The sequence below is a fragment of the Periplaneta americana genome, chromosome 8 (assembly GCF_040183065.1).
Source record: "Periplaneta americana isolate PAMFEO1 chromosome 8, P.americana_PAMFEO1_priV1, whole genome shotgun sequence".
NCBI classification, from domain to species: Eukaryota; Metazoa; Arthropoda; class Insecta; order Blattodea; family Blattidae; genus Periplaneta; species Periplaneta americana.
The window spans coordinates 19643201-19663647 of record NC_091124.1 but is presented as its reverse complement, the minus strand read 5'-3'; the positions used below and the strand labels follow the sequence as shown (position 1 = coordinate 19663647).

Sequence of the window (20447 nt, the reverse complement as noted above, 5' to 3'; positions counted from 1 at the left end):
GTTGCATAATTATTCTTTTTGTAAATAAAACATCTCTAAAGCCCATTGATTGATTGATTGATTGATTGATTGATTGATTGATTGATTGAGTGTGATACGAGAATTGGTCTTGAAGTTCAAAACTCTGATGATTGAAAAGGGAGTGCATGTGGAACATAAAAGTCATGTTACCAATTACTGGGTCACAGAGATGTCTTTGGAAATTACAGTAATATAGAACTGGAGGGGAGAACAAGGGAAGGGATCTAATTTGAAATATAATTTTTGTATTGTGTAGAATTATGTGTAAAACGCATTTGTAGATACATGAATAAAGCAACTAGATTTCAAAAGTTGCATATCCACATAACTTAAGCAAGATACTCTCCTTGGTGTAAGTTAAATGAAGTAGTTAGATTTAGTAGTAGTATGCTGACAATGCCACTTTTCAGTATCTATAGGAGTTATGTTGAATTATATGCATTTGCAAATCATTGCCTCTTTTGCACAACACTGACTTCATACTAATATTGGTCTTTTAATCCGTGATTATGTGACTATGAACCAGAAGATCTCGAGTTCGATTTTCAGCTTTACCCAAGTATTTTTCAGGGTTGTAGAAATTGGAATAGGGTCCACACAGCCTTGTGATCGGAAAATTCTGGAGCCACAATAAGTGGCGATCTCCTGAAAAGCTGATTATAACATTTGTGGGGATTTGTAACATTGTTGATGCAGCACCCCTATCCCATCTGGTATTTACACACTTGACTGCTAGATGGCAGTTGCTGAGCTTGGCTCTGATCCCTTGGTTGCTTTAGCACTATGAAAGTTTTTCATTATTGGATTTTTTTTACTTTGTAATGTCTTGTAGAAATTATAGGCTATATTTTTGATATTTGGGATTATATAGATCTATTTGTTGTATTTTATGTTCTTGATTATAAAATTTTAAAAATATCATGATTTACTGATTCAGTTCCTATCTTATTTCTGGGAAATCATTTATATAAAAATACCATAACAGAGAGTTTGAGGAGAAATATTATGAAAATCAGTGTGGACTCTAGTTGAATTCAAAATATTTATGATGAAGCAGAGGATACGTAACATCCTTAGGGAAGTCATAATTGCAACATTCTTTTGGAATAAAACACGATCCTATTCTTATAATTTTTAGAAAATATTATTTCTGTGCTGCATTCATTTTGTTAATAATAAAATTTGTTGGCGTGTAGTGGATTTGTTTAGAGTTAGATTGTACTTCATGAAATTAATACTAAACTTCTGGGAATACTGAATATTAAGGAACAAATTTGATTTAGTATATGAATAAATATTTCTGTGATGTGTTTCTTTTTACCAGAAGACTTGTTAATGTTATTATTAATAAATGTTTGTTTGGTAGCATTTGAAATTTATATGTGACTTTTGTTTTAGGATAGATACGAAGATGGGTCAAAGATGACTGCCTCTTGTTGAGATCACATCTTCAGTATGATGGATAATGTTTTGGTTTCATATTCAACTTGAGGAGATCAACATTTTTCATCGTAACAAACAAAACTTACATTGATAGTATTGAGGTACATATTTTTAGCTTTCATATTCTATTCTCAAAACCTTGCAACAAAGGGCCCTTATGCACTAGACTAGTGGTATTCTTTTGCTTGTGTACCTCCAAAATACAGCAGCAGTGCCAGACTTAGATGCGGCACAAATTAAGGCTGGTTCACAATAAACCAAAAACAGAAACGACAACGGAAATATTGTTATAATGTGTTTAAATGTCAGCATTCACAATTAATGAGAAGCTTGCCAGAGCCCGGGAATGGAAATGTGAGGGTTGGCCAAGTTTTAACTTTGCCGTTCTCGTTTCTGATTGCAGTCTACTATATTCATTCTGTTGCCATCAAAAAGCTATTTGGTCATCGTATATTTTGTAGCAAGGAGCCATAACAATTACTTCTTCATGCATTGCTCGTATCTAACACAGAAATTCAGTAGAATCACTTTCAATATATGCTACGTGTAGGCCTATATGTGACCAGGCTACAACCTGAATTGAATTCTTACATATTCCGTGTCATAAATTTTGAAGTTTATGTTGGCTGGCTTGTACTCATGAGAGAAAGCCATTGATCAATTATACACAAGTAACATCTGAATGCGTAATATCGACTTTACATATCATTATTGAGATATATATCAATATGCACAGCAGTTTCTGTTTCGGTTTATTGTGAATAAGAAATCTTCATGTTCATGTACTCCACTTCTCTTTCTCGTTCTGATTCTCATTCCCGGTTTATTGTGAACCAGCCTTTACTGGGTGCTCTATAGAATCATTCCTTTCTTCCTTCCAAACAACTAGATAATACAATGGATTCAGTCAGCAGAGTAGATGACTTTCCAGGTCCTAAGTAACTTTACAATTCTGCAAGTAGTTCCGTAATGTTAAAGACATTAAACCTTAACACACTGTTAAAAATTAAAAGTTCTTTTGAACACAATCACTGTTGAAACCTAAAAGCTACAGAGCATCGAAAACGTGTTTTTTCCATTCTTAAAAAGTTGAACATGTAGCATTTTTTCTACATTCTATGAACATAGAATTCAAATTTGCAACAGTAACCTAACAGAACGACTTTTCTTCCATCTTAATATGATAGTCGGCCTGGGTGACGCAGTCGGTATAGTGCTGGCTTTTGTGCCCAAGGTTGCGGGTTTGACGCCTGCCCATGTTGATGACATTTAAGTGCGACAGGCTCATGTCAGTAGATTTACTGACATGTAAAAGAACTCCTGCAGGACAAAATTCTGGCACATTGGCAAAGCTGATATAACCTCGGCATTTGAGAGCATTGTTAAATAAAACATAGGCCTAATTAAAATTAATATGATATTAATAAGAAAGTGTTGGTCAGAGCAGACTGGATTTTTTTTCACTTTACGAAAAAATGACTAAGATGGAGAAAACTCATTTTGAAACAATGGCAATCACTTGCTGTTCTCATTTGTTCCTGCTTATTACCTCAAAGAATTTCATAGTCACCATCATAGTGAATGCTGTTAGAAAGGATTGAAACTGGAGTAATGGTGTGCCTGAATATAGGATTTTACTTGCCTTCATTCGTGAACACAATGGTGGAGAAAAAAAGTCTACCATATGGAGTCAGAGACTTTATCAGTTGAAGACCTAACATTCTAAATGTGCTAAGTGCCAATTTTTCAAATTTCATTTTATTCAATCTTAGGGAGGAAAATCCATATGAGAATATCATACTGAATTGTCTTTGTCATAGCTCAACTGTAAGTGACTCATTCATGTGCCAAAAGACGGTTGTAGGAGTATCTTAACATGCATTTCACAGTGTGTTTTTCATCAGTATCTCAGAAAATTGTTTTTAGCTCTTAATACATTTAGAATTTTAGGTCCTCAATTAGAAACAATACTCAGGAAATTGCTCCATAAATGTTTTCGCCCTGAACTGGAATTGAACCCATGTAGTTTGGTCCAGTGGAAAGTATGGCAACCAGTAGATCACAGAAGAAGACATTTCCAAATTTACAGAATCCTTGCCAATTTAGGCTGCAAAATATATCTCCAAATATCTGGACTTTGTATCAGGTAGGTTTAAGCAAAAATCGCTTCTTTGGTAACATTTGCAGCATATTGTTTCTGGTTGTTCAAACTGGCTTACTATAGTTAAAGTATGAACTGCTGATGACAGTGAATTGGCATCCTAGTAACTGCTGATGACAGTGAATTGGCATCCTAGTACATAAGAGCCTAATTTTAAACTCACTGCTGCTCAAGAAACATGGTTGAAGTTTGTTTCACAGATGAGTGCATGAGACTGACATTGAATATGTTTATATAATAATTAAAAATGTGATTTTTGTGTTTGTTTTGTAGATGATATTGCTTGGGACAGTGAAATAGGTGTCTGCAGAGAAACTGTTGATTTCTGCCATGACGGATACAAGGAGAAGGGTTAAGCTTTACGCACTCAATGCAGACCGGCAGTGGGATGATAGAGGAACTGGGCATGTTTCGTCTTCGTATGTGGATCGGCTGAAAGGAATTTCATTGCTGGTTCGAGCTGAATCTGATGGTGAGTTCGTCATATAAATAGTCTCTTGAAGTGTGTTAATTCATTCAGTGAGATTAGTGTGAAAGACATTTATGCAGATTTATCGCATCCATTACACAATACAGCTAGCTTTCATTGAGTTGTAGGTTTATTTTAACATTTTCTGTGATATGTATGTTACCTTAACATATGTGGAGCTGTAACATTGAAGCAGATAAACTGTATTTTAGTAAATTGTAGATCCTTGAGAAAATGCTTTCTCTTTTACTTTCCAAGGTTCATGTAAAATGAAACCTACAGTAGAGTAGCAACATTATTTTTCTTATCATAACTTTAAATGAAGTGAAGGAGGGGAGAAAGCCATATATCTGACAATGTTATAGTTAGAATTAGAATATTATTTACTAAAAAGAATTCCTTAGTATGACAGTGCGTAACTTTATACCTACAGGTTTCTTGACATAATAGACTGATTTATTGTGCACTGCTACACGTAGTAGATGTTTAATGTAGATGTTCAGGTTTTCTTAGGGCTGTCCAATTTTCCCTGTCATTTCAACTGTTATTAACCCTGACTTCATTACTATCAAGTGAGAAAATATCGATCTCTTCAACCAATATTGTAACATATCCCTTAACACTTCATACGGGTTTATTTGAGCTGCAAATAGATTAGGAGAGAATAGAAAATAGACTGTAATACAATATAATTTCAAACCATGTTATTTTTGTATATTGAATTATTTCTTGTTCTGCAGTTATTTCTCTTCTTCTTGTCCATAGATGGGCATATAATAGACCTGTTATAGGACATAGTTCTCTTCGTGTTTTGAGGATGTTTTGACTGGTGTATCATTAATTTGGGTACCCTTCCAGATTTCATTCTTGCTATATGAGCATTTCAGTTTTGTTGATATTGGTCTATGAAAATTTGATGGAGTTTTTCTTTCTTTGCTTTACATTTTACATTATATCTATATTTCGTTTATGATCACAAGGTGTGCAGTCTAAAAATCTCTTGGTGAATCACATTTTCTGCTCTTATAAATTGATTTTTGTTCTTATGTATATGTATGCCTATTTCGTCCTTATCCTTCATTGCCAATAGTCAGGTTGGCTCTGGCAAGTTTCTTATAAATTTTCAGTCTGGAAGGTTTGTGAATTAAATTTGGCTTGAAAATTTGGTGTATGATTTAAGTATTTTATAATAATTTCTTTAGTCCACACCTGTGGAGTAACGGTTAGCGCAACTGGTCGTGAAACCAGGTGGCCCGGGTTCGATTCCCGGTCGGGGCAAGTTACCTGGTTGAATTTTTTCCGGGGTTTTCCCTCAACCCAATGTGAGCAAATGCTGGGTAACTTACGGTGTTGGACCCTGGACTCATTTCACCGGCATTATCACCTTCATCTCATTCAGATGCTAAATAACCTAAGCTGTTGATAAAGCATCGTAAAATAATCTAGTAAAAAAAAAATAAATAATTTCTTTATCTTTTTCATATGTAGTACAAGCTGTAGTAAAATGTGATAATGTGGTGTAATTTATATTTTAAGTTTTGGAAAATAATTGAATACATGTATATTTTTTGTGATAGTACAGAAACTTTTTCGCACATTTCATTAATATTTATAAACTGAGGCTTCTGCAGTTTGTCCAAATTGAATATTTCATTTTGGTTCAGTATATAAAATTATGAATCTTGTGTAAAATATCTGTAAATAATAATAATAATATAGTGTTATTAGATATAATTACTATTAGTGAAATAACCACAAAGTTGGAAAGTAACTTTTAAAAAAAAGTTAATTGACCACGATTACGTACTACTATAGCCCCCTCTGTTAATTCAAAACTCTTTTATGCTCAAACTATTCACCAAAACTAGTCTTATTTCAAGAACTGAGATACATATTTGTTTGTCATACAATTTTTTTCTTTGTTTTTCCAGGCTCACTCTTATTGGAGTCTAAGATCCAGCCAGATACCGCATATCAAAAACAACAGGTAAAGCATTGCATGGAAACAATTTTTTTAACGTGTTTGTGGACATTTTACACTGACAGTCTAGACTATGTATTCCTATAAACACTCCAGCTATTAAATTCTTGAAAACATAACATTTTGGTAAATTATCATGTCGCTGAGAATGCTTTGCTAGGAATATGAGTCCTATTTTCTCAGTCAATTACAAATGATGCAAGAACTATGTGGACATTTCTTTGAAAATAAAAATGATCTGTGTTTATATTTTTAATGCAAGTTTGAGCAATTTCTGGGAATTCTTACTGTTTACACTAAAAAAGGGGGCCATTTTTGTAATACTATGAATAAACACTACATTTATAATTTCTTCATAACTGCCACTGAACACTGTTGATGCGTCAGAGTTTTTTTCTGATTCAGTGAGGTAGGTATGTCGGTTATCTGCTTCTTCTTCACATAAATAAACAATGTTAATTACATCTCTTCACAGGATACCCTCATCGTGTGGTCAGAGGGAGACAATTTTGATTTGGCACTCAGTTTTCAAGAAAAAGCAGGTTGTGATGAAATTTGGGAAAAAATCTGTCAAGTCCAGGGGAAAGACCCCTCGGTGGACATCACACAAGACATTGTGGAAGAGTCAGAAGATGAGCGTTTTGATGACATGTCAGATTCTGCTCCACCAATCGAGCTACCTCCATGCGAACTTAGTCGTCTTGAAGAAATCAACGAGGTCAGTGCACATACTCCATACTTCATATTTCTGGACTTACTTTCGCAGTTGGTGTTGAGTAATATCTTTTCGTTTTTATTAGTGTAAGATGATATTGGGTTGATGTTGAAACTAGTGCTGTTGTTTTACTTATTAAATGTGGGCTGTTTACTACTTCATTAAATTGCAACTGCAAATGTCTGTCTTGGATACTATCTTTTTTTTTTTTTTTTTTTTTTTTAAGAGATGCTCTTGAGAGGACCAGATAAAAGTGTGTTATAACTTAAGTGAGAAAACTTTATTAGATGGAAACAAGCTTTGCGTAAACATATTATTTCAAAATGTAACATTTACTGTATTTCATTCCTAACGTTTTCTTTTAATGACATCACATTTGCAAATCTAATCTTTCAGGTAAAGCTTCCTGTAAAGCAGATTTGAATAATTTCAAGGGAAAAATTGTTCCGGGGCCGGGTATCGATTCCGGGACCTCTGGTTGAACGTACCAGCGCTCTGCCAACTGAGCTACCCAGGAACACCACCTGACACCGTCTCAACTCTTGTGTGGATATAAAGGGAAAAGTTGAGATGGTGTTGGGTGGAGTTCCCGGGTAGCTCAGTTGGCAGAGCGCTGGTACGTTCAACCAGAAGTCCCGGGATCAATACCCGGCCCCGGAACAATTTTTCCCTTGAAATTATTCATGACATCACATTTGTTCTGTCTCTGTACATACAGCGTTGTTTTCAATATGGCGGAGATTATGAAATAAATTTTTCAGCACAACGGGACGAGAAATCAAATATGCTCTAACATTGGACAATGCACTAACTTCCTCGATGGTAGAGGCAACACACCATAATTGTCCTCTTTATTGTCGTCACTATGTTATTCTTGTCTGTCAGTGTGGTTAGCAATGATCTTTGATAGTGTCTCTTGTTCAGCAGTAATGAGATCATCGTTGACAATGACAAAGTTAGGTTAGTCAACACCGACACACAACAGTACAGTCAGTTTCTTTTACTTAGCTTCCCCACTAGTTCATTTTTCGGTCTTGTGGATGAACGATTTGTCAGGCCTAAGCCAAAAGAAGAGACTGAACTTGCCAGAATTATAAAAAAATGTCGTCACCCCTCTAGAAGCTCTTTGTCAATATGCAAGATCAAGGTGTTAACAACATCTTCGTTGCTGCTTCCTCTTCCTAATGAACAATACAGTGACATTGTCGGAAAAAATTGAGACATTCTGTAGATGTACTGAATTCTGCAATGCCACGATCTTTAAGACTATGGATCTGTAAAATTTCTAACTTCTACATTTTCACACCAATTAATCTGAAACTTTTACCATATATTTCTTACAATGTGGACATGCAATACACAAATTTTCACTTTGATATTCCAATTGGTTTACTTATAACAACAACAACAACAACATAATTAATTTTTGTTGTTTTTTTAATAATTATAGCTAGTTGTCCCAATTTTCGAAGTTTACATAATTTTTCATTAAATTTATATTTAATTTATTTCCGATAGGTGTATGCGAAACATGGCACATGCTTTTCATATTTTCCAATTACTTTTTGAGAAAAAAAAATATTTACCCTTTTAGTTGTTAATTTAAAAATTTTTTTTAAACTTATCACATTCTCAACACATGGTGATTTGAATACTTTCAATAGAAAGAAACCACATGTGTCAGTTTACTTCACATGCTTTTGTGGACTTCTGTGCAAAATTTCACTGAGATTGGAGGAAAACTGCATTGATTAGAGCATTTTGAATGTTACAAAATGCTGTAAATCGAGAAAACTAGTATCAAATACAGCATGTATATGATATATGCTATCGATATCCTTCCTTCCTATACAGGTCTACCACACACATTTTTCTCCTACATAATGGCACGAAATATGAACTGAATGAAAAGTAAAATTAGTTAGAATGAAGAACAATGTCTATCAGAATGACAGCTGAGTGTTAGTTTAAAGGGCTATAACTCCACAGACGTGCTGGTCCCTTTATATTCGTTTTGAGGGGCTTTAAATTGCCATAGGGCCAAAATAAGCACAGATTTAGAAAAGTGTAACATTATTTTATCTTTTATAATTAAAAACAAAATTTCCATTTTTTTTTATGTTTTTTTTTTCGTTATTTTCACCCGTCCATAGCCTTAAGATGAGTTTTGGCAACAATAAGTGTTGTTTTATAAATGGGAACATTACAACAAGGTTTATTGGAATTCAGAAATATAACTCAATAAAATAAAGTTCTGTTGTATGTTATTCATATATAAATGCTCTATTTCAGTTGATGGGTAGCTGCCTAACTTCACCAATGAGAAAAGAGAAATTAGCAGTTGCAATCGAAAACGAGGGTTATATAAGAAAATTATTAAATCTTTTCCATATGTGTGAAGATCTAGAGAATACAGAAGGCCTCCATTATCTTTACGAAATCTTCAAAAACATCTTTCTTTTAAATAAAAATGCTTTATTTGAAGTTATGTTTGGAGGTAAGTATTATTTTTACTTGTAATATTTACATTTACGTTTCACAATTGATCATTGAAGAGTTACATCATAGCTGTGAGTGAAGTTGAATTGTTTACAACTAGAGTGATGGTTTTATTTCGTGCATAATAGCCCTAAAAATGCTACCAGTGTGAGGACTTCTTTAGAAGTTAGATATTAGCACTTATTTTTAGAGAGGTAAACGAATTGTGGATGTAACCCATATGTACAAAATTTTGCATTACAACAATTAGAATAATGACAAAAATAAAATACATAAGAACTTGGTAAAATTATCAATGCCTGAAAGAATTAAAATAATGTAAGCTTTGGATGACATAATGTTGAAAATAGAGCATTTACTATTAAAATATGTGACTTGATATTTATTTAATGTTACAACATTTATTAAATGTTAATCCACTGCTGTGGAGTAATAGCATATCTGACAGTGAAACAAGTGGGCCCAGGTTACCTGGTTAAGATTTTTTCCAGAGTTTTCTCTCAACCCGTTAAGAGCAGATGCTTATAACTTTCAGTGCTTGACTCTAGACTCGTTCTGCTGGCATTGTCACCATCAATGTTAGATAACCATTGCAGTTGATGAAACATTGTAAAATAAACCAATTTAAAAATTATTAAGTGTTTTTGTTAAAGCTCTGTGAGAAATGTAATAAACTAATAAATAATTAAATCAGTGTAATAGTGTTAAAAAATATTGCTTGTAATATGCAGTTTCGTTCAAAGTTATAAAAGATATTAATATGTGGATAGATTTTATTTTTGGAGTGAATTGTTTCTGTGCCCTGAGTTTAAATGTTCATTTTGATAACTGTTGCAGTTCTGTGGAACAAATTAGTGGCAATAATCGAGGTGCCACTGTATTTTTGGCAAAAACGTATTACGGTGAACGCCAGTAGGGGAAGTTATCCCCACCCGCGCCACTCGGCACCTCGCTCGCATGCTCTCTCTCTCTACTGTCTCTCTCTACTATCTGTCCCACTTCGATGGATCACTGCATACCACTATGTAATATGCATTAGACAATACGCATTAGACAACTTTCCACAACCACAATGCAATACGCATTAGACAATATGTATTAGACAACTGTCCACAACCACAATGCAATACGCATTAGACAATACGCATTAGACAACTGTCCACAACCACAATGCAATACGCATTAGACAATATGCATTAGACAACTGTCCACAACATGTACTGACACAACACAACACAACACAATGTAATGTGGTTTTCATTAAACAACACTCACCTGTTAACTTTGCACGTCCTCGAAGTAACACAATAGTCTTTTTTTTCCCACAGGTTGGACACTCGTAATGAGTACACGTCTTCGGTACGGATCATCACTACACGTGGTTACGTCTGTACACGAAGTTGGACACGGACACAATGAAGCCACCCCCGTAGTCAACCCCTACCAAGCGACATTCACAAGCCCACCAGTTTCTACCCACGCTATTCGGTCATTGTCCCCTTCTACAATACGTTATGGCAGTTACCTTAAACATAAATAGATTCATTTTCCCTTTTACCCCCAACTCGCCTCGGTAGCCGGAGGTCTAAAGCGTGAACAAAAAGCGTGCGTTTAGGTTTAGTTACGAACTTTCACGGATCGAATCTCCCCTCCTGCGAAGTCGTAAGAAAAAAAAAAAAAGAGAGAGAGAGAGACATTAAGCAAGGAACAGAGAAGGAGAGACTGGAGAGAGAGAGAGAGAATGACAGGACGAAGTTCCTCTTTTGCTTCGTAGGTGTCGTTACTCTTTTTGTTCCACTTTCCTACACTAGATGTCACCCCACCCTAAACCCCTATTTCCACTCTTTCCCGCTAGGGTGTGTGGTGAGCTTGTAGGGGAAAAGTGGAAAGGGGACGTGGGCGGAGCTTTGCGTTTGCCGTATTACGTTTTTCCCGTATTTTTAAACTAGAAAAATTAGCATTGGTGTCGAACTTGATGCATTATTCTGACATAGGAGCTGATAGACTTAATCTTTGTGATATGTGTCGAATTATTCTCGATCATCATCAGATTATGCTGCTTCTATGGTTGGAAAAGTCGGAACATAGTACCCGCAAGTATCTAATTGTCAAGTGTGATGAGAAAATAAGACTTAATTTTGTGTTTGAATTTACAGAGGAGACAATATTTGATGTGGTCGGGTGTCTTGAGTATGATCCGAGTTCCCCAGCTCCCAAACGTCACAGACAGTACCTGAAACAGTTGGCCAGGTAAGATTTTGTTCATTTTAATTTAGGCTTTGATTTAGTTAGCACTAACATATATCTTTCTGAAATTCCGAATTTTAATTTTTTTTGTTTGAAGCTGAGTTCACTAACCATAGATAAATTTGACATTAACAAATAGTAACTGGAATTAATTTAATTTTTTCAACTTGTTTCTGCTAGTGTAAACTCAGAATTTTGGAGTGGAGGAGAAGGAATTTATGGCATATGAACTGTCTGAGTTAATGTCTATGTATAAGGTTATTCAAAAGTAAGTTCCCATTTTGAAATGATAATAAGTTCGTCAATTTTTTTTTATTCAACGAAAATAAAAACGCCAATTTGTTCGTAAAGAAATCGGTTTTTATTAAAACACGAAAAAATTAAATATGACAACCACTGTGTTGTTCAATAAGAAATAGTCTTTCTTCTGTGCTACAAATGGCATTAGTAAGCACATTCTTCGGGATGTTTTCAATGACATCCGATTTTGACTGTTTCAGTATCTCATAAAAAGGTGAATTTTGTAGATTACTTAAGGTACGATCACACGTCGCTGCTTTTGCAGCACTGCAGTACAAAAAACTGTGTAACTCTTGTACAGAGACGTGTGAACAACGGTGCAACCCGAAAAGTAGCGGCTGCCGAACCTGCTGCCCGCTACTTTTCCATGCTGCGCGCAACTTAAAAGTAGCAACGTGTGAACAGGGTTCTCAGGGTTGCAGCCGCAGCATTTTTGATATCGGTTTTGTTGAAACTTTTGCTGCGGTTGCAACCAGTGTTACCACCCAAATGTGTCAATGATACTTTTATTGTTTGGTTATATTTTAATGTTAAATGTGACGAAAATAAATTATTTGTAACAGTTATTAATTACATAACACAGACTGAGCATAATTGGTGATGATATAATTCATTTTTAAAATTTTCCGTAGCATAGTTCCAAACAGGAGGGTTGCCAACATTGATTACGTGAATATACTGTTGGTTATTATTTAAGTATATAGGCGTTTTTAAAAGCTTTATAGTAAAAATAATGTCAATTTCTGAATACTAGATACGACAGAAAAGCAAATAATAGATAAGGAAGATTTCGCATGAGTTTCTTAATAATGCGAACATAACCACAAAATGTATATTGAGAAGTCAACACGGAGATGGGAACCTTCAGCATGACTGCGGCTGCAAAAGTAGCGCCTTGCGTGTGAACAGACTCGCAACCTCCAGTTGCAACTTTTGCAGCACTCGGGTTGCGCAGCACGAAAAGTAGCATGCAGTGCGCTACTTTTGGCTTACGTGTGAACACGACACGCAACTTTTGCAGCTGCAGTATAAAAGTAGCGCTGTAAAAGTAGCGGCTTGTGACCGTACCTTTATGCAGACCAATGTGTGTAATAAACTCGTAATAAAATTAATTTTGTTGCAGGTTTAAAGAGGTCATTCCCATTTCCAATCCAGAGCTTCTTGCTAAAATTCATCAAACCTACCGTGTACAGTACATTCAAGATGTCGTATTACCAACTCCATCTGTGTTTGAAGATAATATGCTATCCACATTATCAAGTTTTATCTTTTTTAATAAAGTGGAAATTGTTACATTAATACAGGTATGTTTTGAAATTCTAATCTTTGTACAAAAGCTTTTGTATGTATCAAATGGAATGTTGAATAAACATTGTATTCAGATAAATGTTCCATTGCATGCATTTACTGTCTTTGTAGACAAATTTTTTGACCAGTTTCAGTTACTTTAAACTATTACTCATGTATTACGTTATCAGGTCATTCTATTGTTAGCTGACTTAATGCTGGGGCATCGGAGCTTCATTCTCTAAAGTTAGACACTCAAGTAGAGACCCATTATAAATTTTCTTACACATTCGTTTGTTTTTTCCAAGTTAACATCCATATTTTATTTTACTGATTGAATAATTTCTATACCAGACATTGCCCTTTACTTTTTTCTAATGTCTATTCTATTCATATTGTACTTATAATTTGAGTTAACAAATTCCCTTCCTCTGATTTATTCTTGATTTGCAGACAAGGTACATTAAATAAAAACTAGTATTTCTTTAATTCATTGATAAAAGTTGTATTTTTAATTGAAAACAGGAGAGAACTGCAGTGCTATTGAAAGTCATCGACATCCTCGCTTGCCGATCTCCATATTTTAATAGCACTGCACCTCTTGGGATTCGCATTCATGGTCTTCAAATGGTAAACTGACTACAGATAATAACACACACCATAGAATGCATGGCTGCTGTAACAATTATATCTGAGGTTCTTGAAAATGTATAAATAATCTGGTCTGATTATAGTCCTGTTTCATGTAATTGTATTTAAGTTTAAATTGTGTTATATTTTCGACGTCTTTTTTAGAGCAGTTATTTCAGGCACTGGAATGTGACTTGTTGGAAAAGTTACAGAATTATTTTAGATTAAGATGTGTGAATATGTATATTTTCTGTACTTGGTTCTGTTTTACAATTATGGAGACAGTATAGTTACGCTACAGAAGATTTTGAAAGAAATACACGTTTTCAGCAGTCCGAAAAGTGGTTTATGGCATAACGTCATTCCATCTGTTCATATCTGCACGACACTAGTGCTGAAACTACTGGGCAGATTTTATTCATATTCAATATTTGTGAGTATTTTTATACGAACTTGTGGCGCATAGAATAAGAATCTGTAGTTTAGTGTAAGAAGGTTCTGTACCCCAAACATTTATTGTCTAGATATCACTCTCTTGTAAATAAAAACTAACCAAGTAATATTACAGAGAGGTTTTTCTCTACTTATGAGTTCACTTTCTTGTAGAGCGGATTAGAATGCTGTTGTTCTCGCCAAACAGAAGTAGTAACAGGTGGGCTGGTGGAGAACAGCATGTGTTATTCATAGTCTCACCACTTGAAAGCAATATGAGACATTCTGATGGGCAAACACCTGTCTTGCATATGTTACTCATATTGATAAGCGCATTCTGTAACACCCATTTACAAAATTTCGCTCTGCTGTCAGGATCGCCTGGTTGCAATTCATGCACTTGCTTTGTCTTATATCGCTTCAATTTAAGTAACTTTGTTACACCCAACCTCTTGCACTAAAGATTTAGATTATAGTTTATTTAACGACGCTCGCAACTGCAGAGGTTATATCAGTGTTGCTGGTGTGCCGGACTTTTGTCCCGAAGGAGTTCTTTTACATGCCAGTAAATCTACTGACACAAGCCTGTCGCATTTAAACACATTTAAATGCCATCGACCTCGGCTGGGATCGAACCCGCAACCTCGAGCACAGAAGGCCAGTGCTATACCAACTATGCTACCAAGGGTGACTCTTGCACTAAATGCCTGAGAGATTTTCACAGGGAATTTTCGAGCCTAGCACCAATGTTATCTAAACTTTCTTCAGTGAGAACTCTGTAGCCTTCCCGCCCATAGACACTTGTGATCTGTCCCCCATCTAAAATATTATACATATAATAATCAATATTATTAAATCTACATACTTAGACTTCAACAAACAAAATTTGATAACACAATCTCAAGGGAAAAAATGGAACTCTCTGCATCAAAATCCACAGTTAATTCCCGATTTACCACGAAAATCGTCTGTAGCTGCATTTAGATTGGCAACAGGCCATGATTGTTTGGCCAAATACCTGCATAGAATTGGAATATATCAGTCCCCTAACTGCCCATTGTGCGACTCAGACCAAGAAATGGATTCGGAACACCTCAAAATCTGTGCTTCAGTGGCTGGCCATGATAATATCTTTGAAAAGTATTGGAGTGCAAGAAGTCAAATGACTTTATTGTCAAATGCCTGGCATTAGAAAACAACAACATTATTACCTTACATGCTATGTGGATGTGGACTCATTTCCGTTGGTTTTGACAGCTTAAACTTAACTTTTCTTTACCTCTGAGCTGTGAAGTCATTAGTGTCTCGAAATGAAATGCTGCAGGTGAGGTCGGACTCAGTGGTGAGAATAGCTATGTAATTCATGATGTCTTCATTCATTGAAGAGCAGAGATAGTTCTTGACATATTTCTATGTTGACAAAGAGCGAGTTCTTAACACATTTCTGTGTTGAGAAAGAGAGTTCGTGAAAGCAATACTAATAGCTGTGCATATGAACATGCTCAGAGCAATGTCCACATCGAGATATACATTTTGGAGCTTTTGCCTAATAAAATGACTAAGTTCTAATGATGTGCTTATTTTATCAGTTTGTGACACAAGATGAGGACGTAAATGAAGGCATTCATCGACGAAGGAATCTTACAAATCACTTGGGTAACAATTAAAATAACGCTTTTGCACGATTCTGAACCTCTGGAATGTCTATCTGAGGTTTTTTTTATGAAGAAAATGGAAATACAAAACTGCTGTCTTAAAAATTTGCTGCACTAGGCAGGAGCCTACTGTGACCTATTGAATAAAAAAAAGAAGCCAGTCTTTCTTTTAATTTCTTATCTATATTTCGCACACTCATTGGATTTGACCCTCAGAATCTGGGAATTCTTCCCAGAATCTTTTTCTCACTGTTGTTACAGATTTCATTTTCACAAAATTATTGTATATAAAAACGAGCCATCTGAACTAAACTGATTGTACTGTACCTAGCGAAGATGTAGGGTGAAGAATAAGATTATAGTATATGAATGACACTTGTAAAAGAGCTGTTTGCCTGCCGGGCTGGCTATTATTACATCCATATGGTGAGAATTAGTCTATCTAACATGTACTGTTCTCCTGCCCTCTCACTTGCTCATCTGTTATGGATTCTGTGTGGTGGGAATCACACTGTTCTCATCCCCTAGACGGGAGAATGAATCCCCTATGAGTAGGGAAGAAACCTCTCTGTATGTATTCATAAAAATTCGCATAACTTTCTGTGTTGTTTTATTAGGAAGATAAACTATTTCTTAAACATCACATGTTTATGAATTCGTTGCGTAAGACAAGGTATTTGATATCTTAATATTTTTAGGAAGATACAGTCGAGCAGTTTTTCACAGTTACGAACCAAAAAATTCATTGTTCACAGTAAAAGAATTGCTTCCGAAAATTTCCCATTGATATACTTAAAGTGTATTTACATTTATTTGTTTTTGAAACGAGTGTTTGTAATTTCGTGTTTTGAGACTCTTGTTAAAAATATAAAATTGCAATATGAACACTAAAATGACTGTAAATTGCTTTAATGTATATTTCTCTACACTATTAACAATAATAATTCTTTTCTGTTTCAGGAGGATGAAAAGTTCCTGAGTGAACTTTTTGCACAACTAACAGATGAAGGAACTGATGAACAAAAACGTAGGGACCTGGTACTTTTTCTTAAAGAATTCTGTAATTTTTCACAAAACTTACAACCTCAAGGAAAGGAGTCATTTTATAAGGTGCAGTATTTTAATTGTAAATTACGAAGAACGGCTTCTTTATGCAAAGAAACATGCCTAATCGTGTGTTTACTGTTTCAGACCCTTTCCACATTAGGAATTCTCCCAGCATTGGAGATCACGCTAGCGGCAGATGATGCTCAAACAAAGACAGCATCCATCGATATCCTCACTTACATTGTTGAGTTCTCTCCGTCCGTCGTCCGCGACTACACCCTACAACAGACCAGCAATACAGATGAAGTAAGTAGTTTTTTTAATCTGTCCCAGTCTATTGGAAATGTTGCTTTAATGTAATTTCCTTGAGGTTAGGTAAGGATGGGACAGTTGTACTTGCAATTCATCAGCACCATTAGTAATTGCCTATTTTGAGTTTTTCCTGAATAGTATGAACCTTGTGCATCATAATTTTGACTTTCTCCATATCTTCTGTTCTTCAAACATTTGTTGCATTGTTTTGCTATGATATATGGGGAAAGCGGGAAGAGAGACAGGATGTATATTATGTAGAGATGAATATCTGATTATTTATTTATTTATGTATTGTATTGCCATCAATATTTATAACAGTTGTGGTGTACCACCTCATTTCTGTTTATGGGTTTCACCATAACTTTCTGTTACATTTATCTACAATTAGTATGCAATTCCGACTGTCTGTTTAACTAATAACTCTTCTACTCCCACTATTAACTTAACTCCAAACAGTCAATTTCTCCTTACTTACTGGCTTTTAAGGAACCCGTAGGTTCATTGCCGCCCTCATATAACCCTGCCATTGGTCCCTATCCTGAGCGAGATTAATCCAGTCTCTATTATCATATCCCACCTCCCTCAGATCCATTTTAATATTGTCTTCCCATCTACGTCTCGGCCTCCATAAAGGTCTTTTTCCCTCCGGCCTCCCAACTAACAGTCTATATGCATTTCTGGAGTCGCCCATACGTGCTACATGCCCTGCCCATCTCGAATGTCTGGATTTAATGTTCCTAATTATGTCAGGTGAAGAATACAATGCATGCAGTTCTGTGTTGTGTAACTTTCTCCATTCTCCTGTAACTTCATCCCTCTTAGCCCCAAATATTTTCCTAAGTACCTTATTCTCAAACACCCTTAACCTATGTTCCTCTCTCAAAGTGAGAGTCCAAGTTTCACAACAATACAGAACAACTGGTAATATAACTGTTTTATAAATTCTAACTTTCAGATTTTTTGACAGCAGACTGGATGATAAAAGCTTCTCAACCGAATAATAACAAGCATTTCCCATATTTATTCTGCATTTAATTTCCTCCAGAGTTTCATTTATATTTGTTACTGTTGCTCCCACCTCTTCCACCTCTTCAAGGGATAAATTTCCAATTTTTATATTTCCATTTCGTACAATATTCTCATCACGAGACATAATCATATACTTTGTCTTTTCGGGATTTACTTCCAACCCTATCGCTTTACTTGCTTCAAGTAAATTCCCTTATTTTCCCTAATCGTTTTCTCCTAACATATTCACGTCATCCGCATAGACAAGCAGCTGATGTAACCCGTTCAATTTCAGACCCTCTCTGTTATCCTGAACTTTCCTAATGGTATACTATAGAGCAAAGTTAAAAAGCAAAGGTGATAGTGCATCTCCTTGCTTTAGCCCACAGTGAATTGGAAGCGCATCTGACAGAAACTGACCTATACAAACTCCTCATTGATCTTAAATATCCACCATCTGTTAGTTCAGTTCCCATATCACACTTTACTTTCGTTCCTTCCAGCATTCTATTCTTATTACCATAAATTTATATATCATTATGGTCTTTTTACAGCCCATCTTATTCATCCTACTTTAGCCTTTTACATTTTATACTTTCCATGTCATTGCAATACTCTATGCTATTTCCCATACGATATATTCTATTGATCATTATTACTCTTTCAAAATATCAGTCTTAAATTTTAACTGCCTAGCTTATGTAAAATCACTATACTAACATTTCCTATTTAAACCTTAACACTTCACACGGTTTCACTCATTGGGATCCTCTTCTTCCTAATACACATCATTATAATAATCTTGCTAAATCTTAACATGTGTATCAAGTTCACTTTAGTTTGATCATCCATTCCTTAACCTCAACAACACTCGTAATAAACTATCTAAAAATTGTAACTATCCTCACTAATGTCATCTTTGAGAATTTCCCTACATAATTTTCTAAGATTTACTTCCTTACCATAAACTTCTACCATATCCTTTTTTTTTTCTCTCTGTGACTTGTGGATTACCGTATTTATGTTGCACAACCTTCAACGACTTAAGACATATTGTTTGGTAGTTTACCTGTTACATATTTGCTTCTAAATCTAGTATCTCAAGATCAAACTCAATCAAGAATGGTTAAATCTTGAGTGTTCTTTCTTTGGAAGTCAAGTAAAATCAGAGATTCTGTGCTATATATTTGCTATGTATAGAGGAAGCCTGGATCACAGAGAGAAAAAATTACAGGCTAAGTGTTTCTTGCCCCACCAAATTTAATTATAATTGATTGAATTAAATTAGCTCATAAATTAAGTTGTTACTTTATCTTATAGGTTTATCTGAATTTAAATAAGCATGTACTAGTCAAAACTTAACTCAAGAATATTGCTGGAGAATCTTTTAAGTGTATTGTAAATATTCGTAATTTAAATAATATGTATTGTATTGATTAAGGCTGGTTGAGTGGAAGAAAAGGCCTTATGGCCTTAACTCTGCCAGCGAAAATAAAACATTCTATTATATTCTATTCTAAATTTTTATGCTCTGTGTGAACAAATATCTGTGGGCCAGTGCCTCTAAGGGACAACTTCACGTAAGCGTAGAGGTTTCTAATGAACAAAGCAGGGCACATAAATAATAGAAAATGTGAGCTTCAATGGCTGTGGCATAAATCATAAATTATTTAGATTTAACTTTTTTATTATGCAAAGTGTAAAGAGAGAAGCTACTGTATGTGCCATCAGATTTCTTGTCCATATCACAAGATTTCTGTTAATTTATTTTTGAATGTGTTTGTTTCTAGGACCAAATGTTAATCAATGTGGTGATTGAACAAATGATCTGTGATAACGACCCTGAGCTGGGGGGTGCTGTGCAGCTGATGGGTATTCTCAGAATACTTCTAGATCCAGAGAACATGTTAGCTTCCGTCAACAAATCTGAGAAAACAGACTTCCTTAACTACTTCTACAAACATAGTATACATGTTCTCATTGGTAAGTATTTATACAAATTTTGTAATTACGTAGTCGGTTAAGAATGTTTCAAACTGATCTTATGTAGTTGGAGTGTTCTGCAGAATGCTAACGTGTCAAAATCTGCGTTTGTCAGATCATGCTCCTACACACACTCAGTATCAAGTAAGTTACACTAAAAGAATACTCATTACTGTAATATTTAATGTTTTATTTGCATACAAAATTACGTAAACAATAAGACAAAAATACATTTTAAATGTTTGCAGAAAGAT

The 20447-nt window shown here is 35.0% G+C and overlaps 1 protein-coding gene across 9 annotated transcripts in view; it reads left to right on the top strand.

Moving 5' to 3' along the window:
* Positions 1-20447, top strand: part of flfl (serine/threonine-protein phosphatase 4 regulatory subunit 3 flfl) — a 65402-nt gene that overhangs the window by 20904 nt on the left and 24051 nt on the right. For 6 of the 9 annotated variants that reach the window (XM_069832520.1, XM_069832519.1, XM_069832527.1 and 3 more), the window contains exons 2-11: positions 1420-1565; positions 3899-4097; positions 6026-6081; positions 6551-6793; positions 9083-9287; positions 11446-11539; positions 12960-13140; positions 16801-16950; positions 17032-17193; positions 20001-20193. In XM_069832520.1, the coding sequence (XP_069688621.1) occupies positions 3956-4097; positions 6026-6081; positions 6551-6793; positions 9083-9287; positions 11446-11539; positions 12960-13140; positions 16801-16950; positions 17032-17193; positions 20001-20193 (1426 nt within the window). In that variant the 5' untranslated portion in view covers positions 1420-1565; positions 3899-3955. The remainder of the gene's footprint in view (positions 1-1419; positions 1566-3898; positions 4098-6025; positions 6082-6550; positions 6794-9082; positions 9288-11445; positions 11540-12959; positions 13141-16800; positions 16951-17031; positions 17194-20000; positions 20194-20447) is intronic. The other 3 variants (XM_069832523.1, XM_069832522.1, XM_069832524.1) reach the window with 1 other exon arrangement.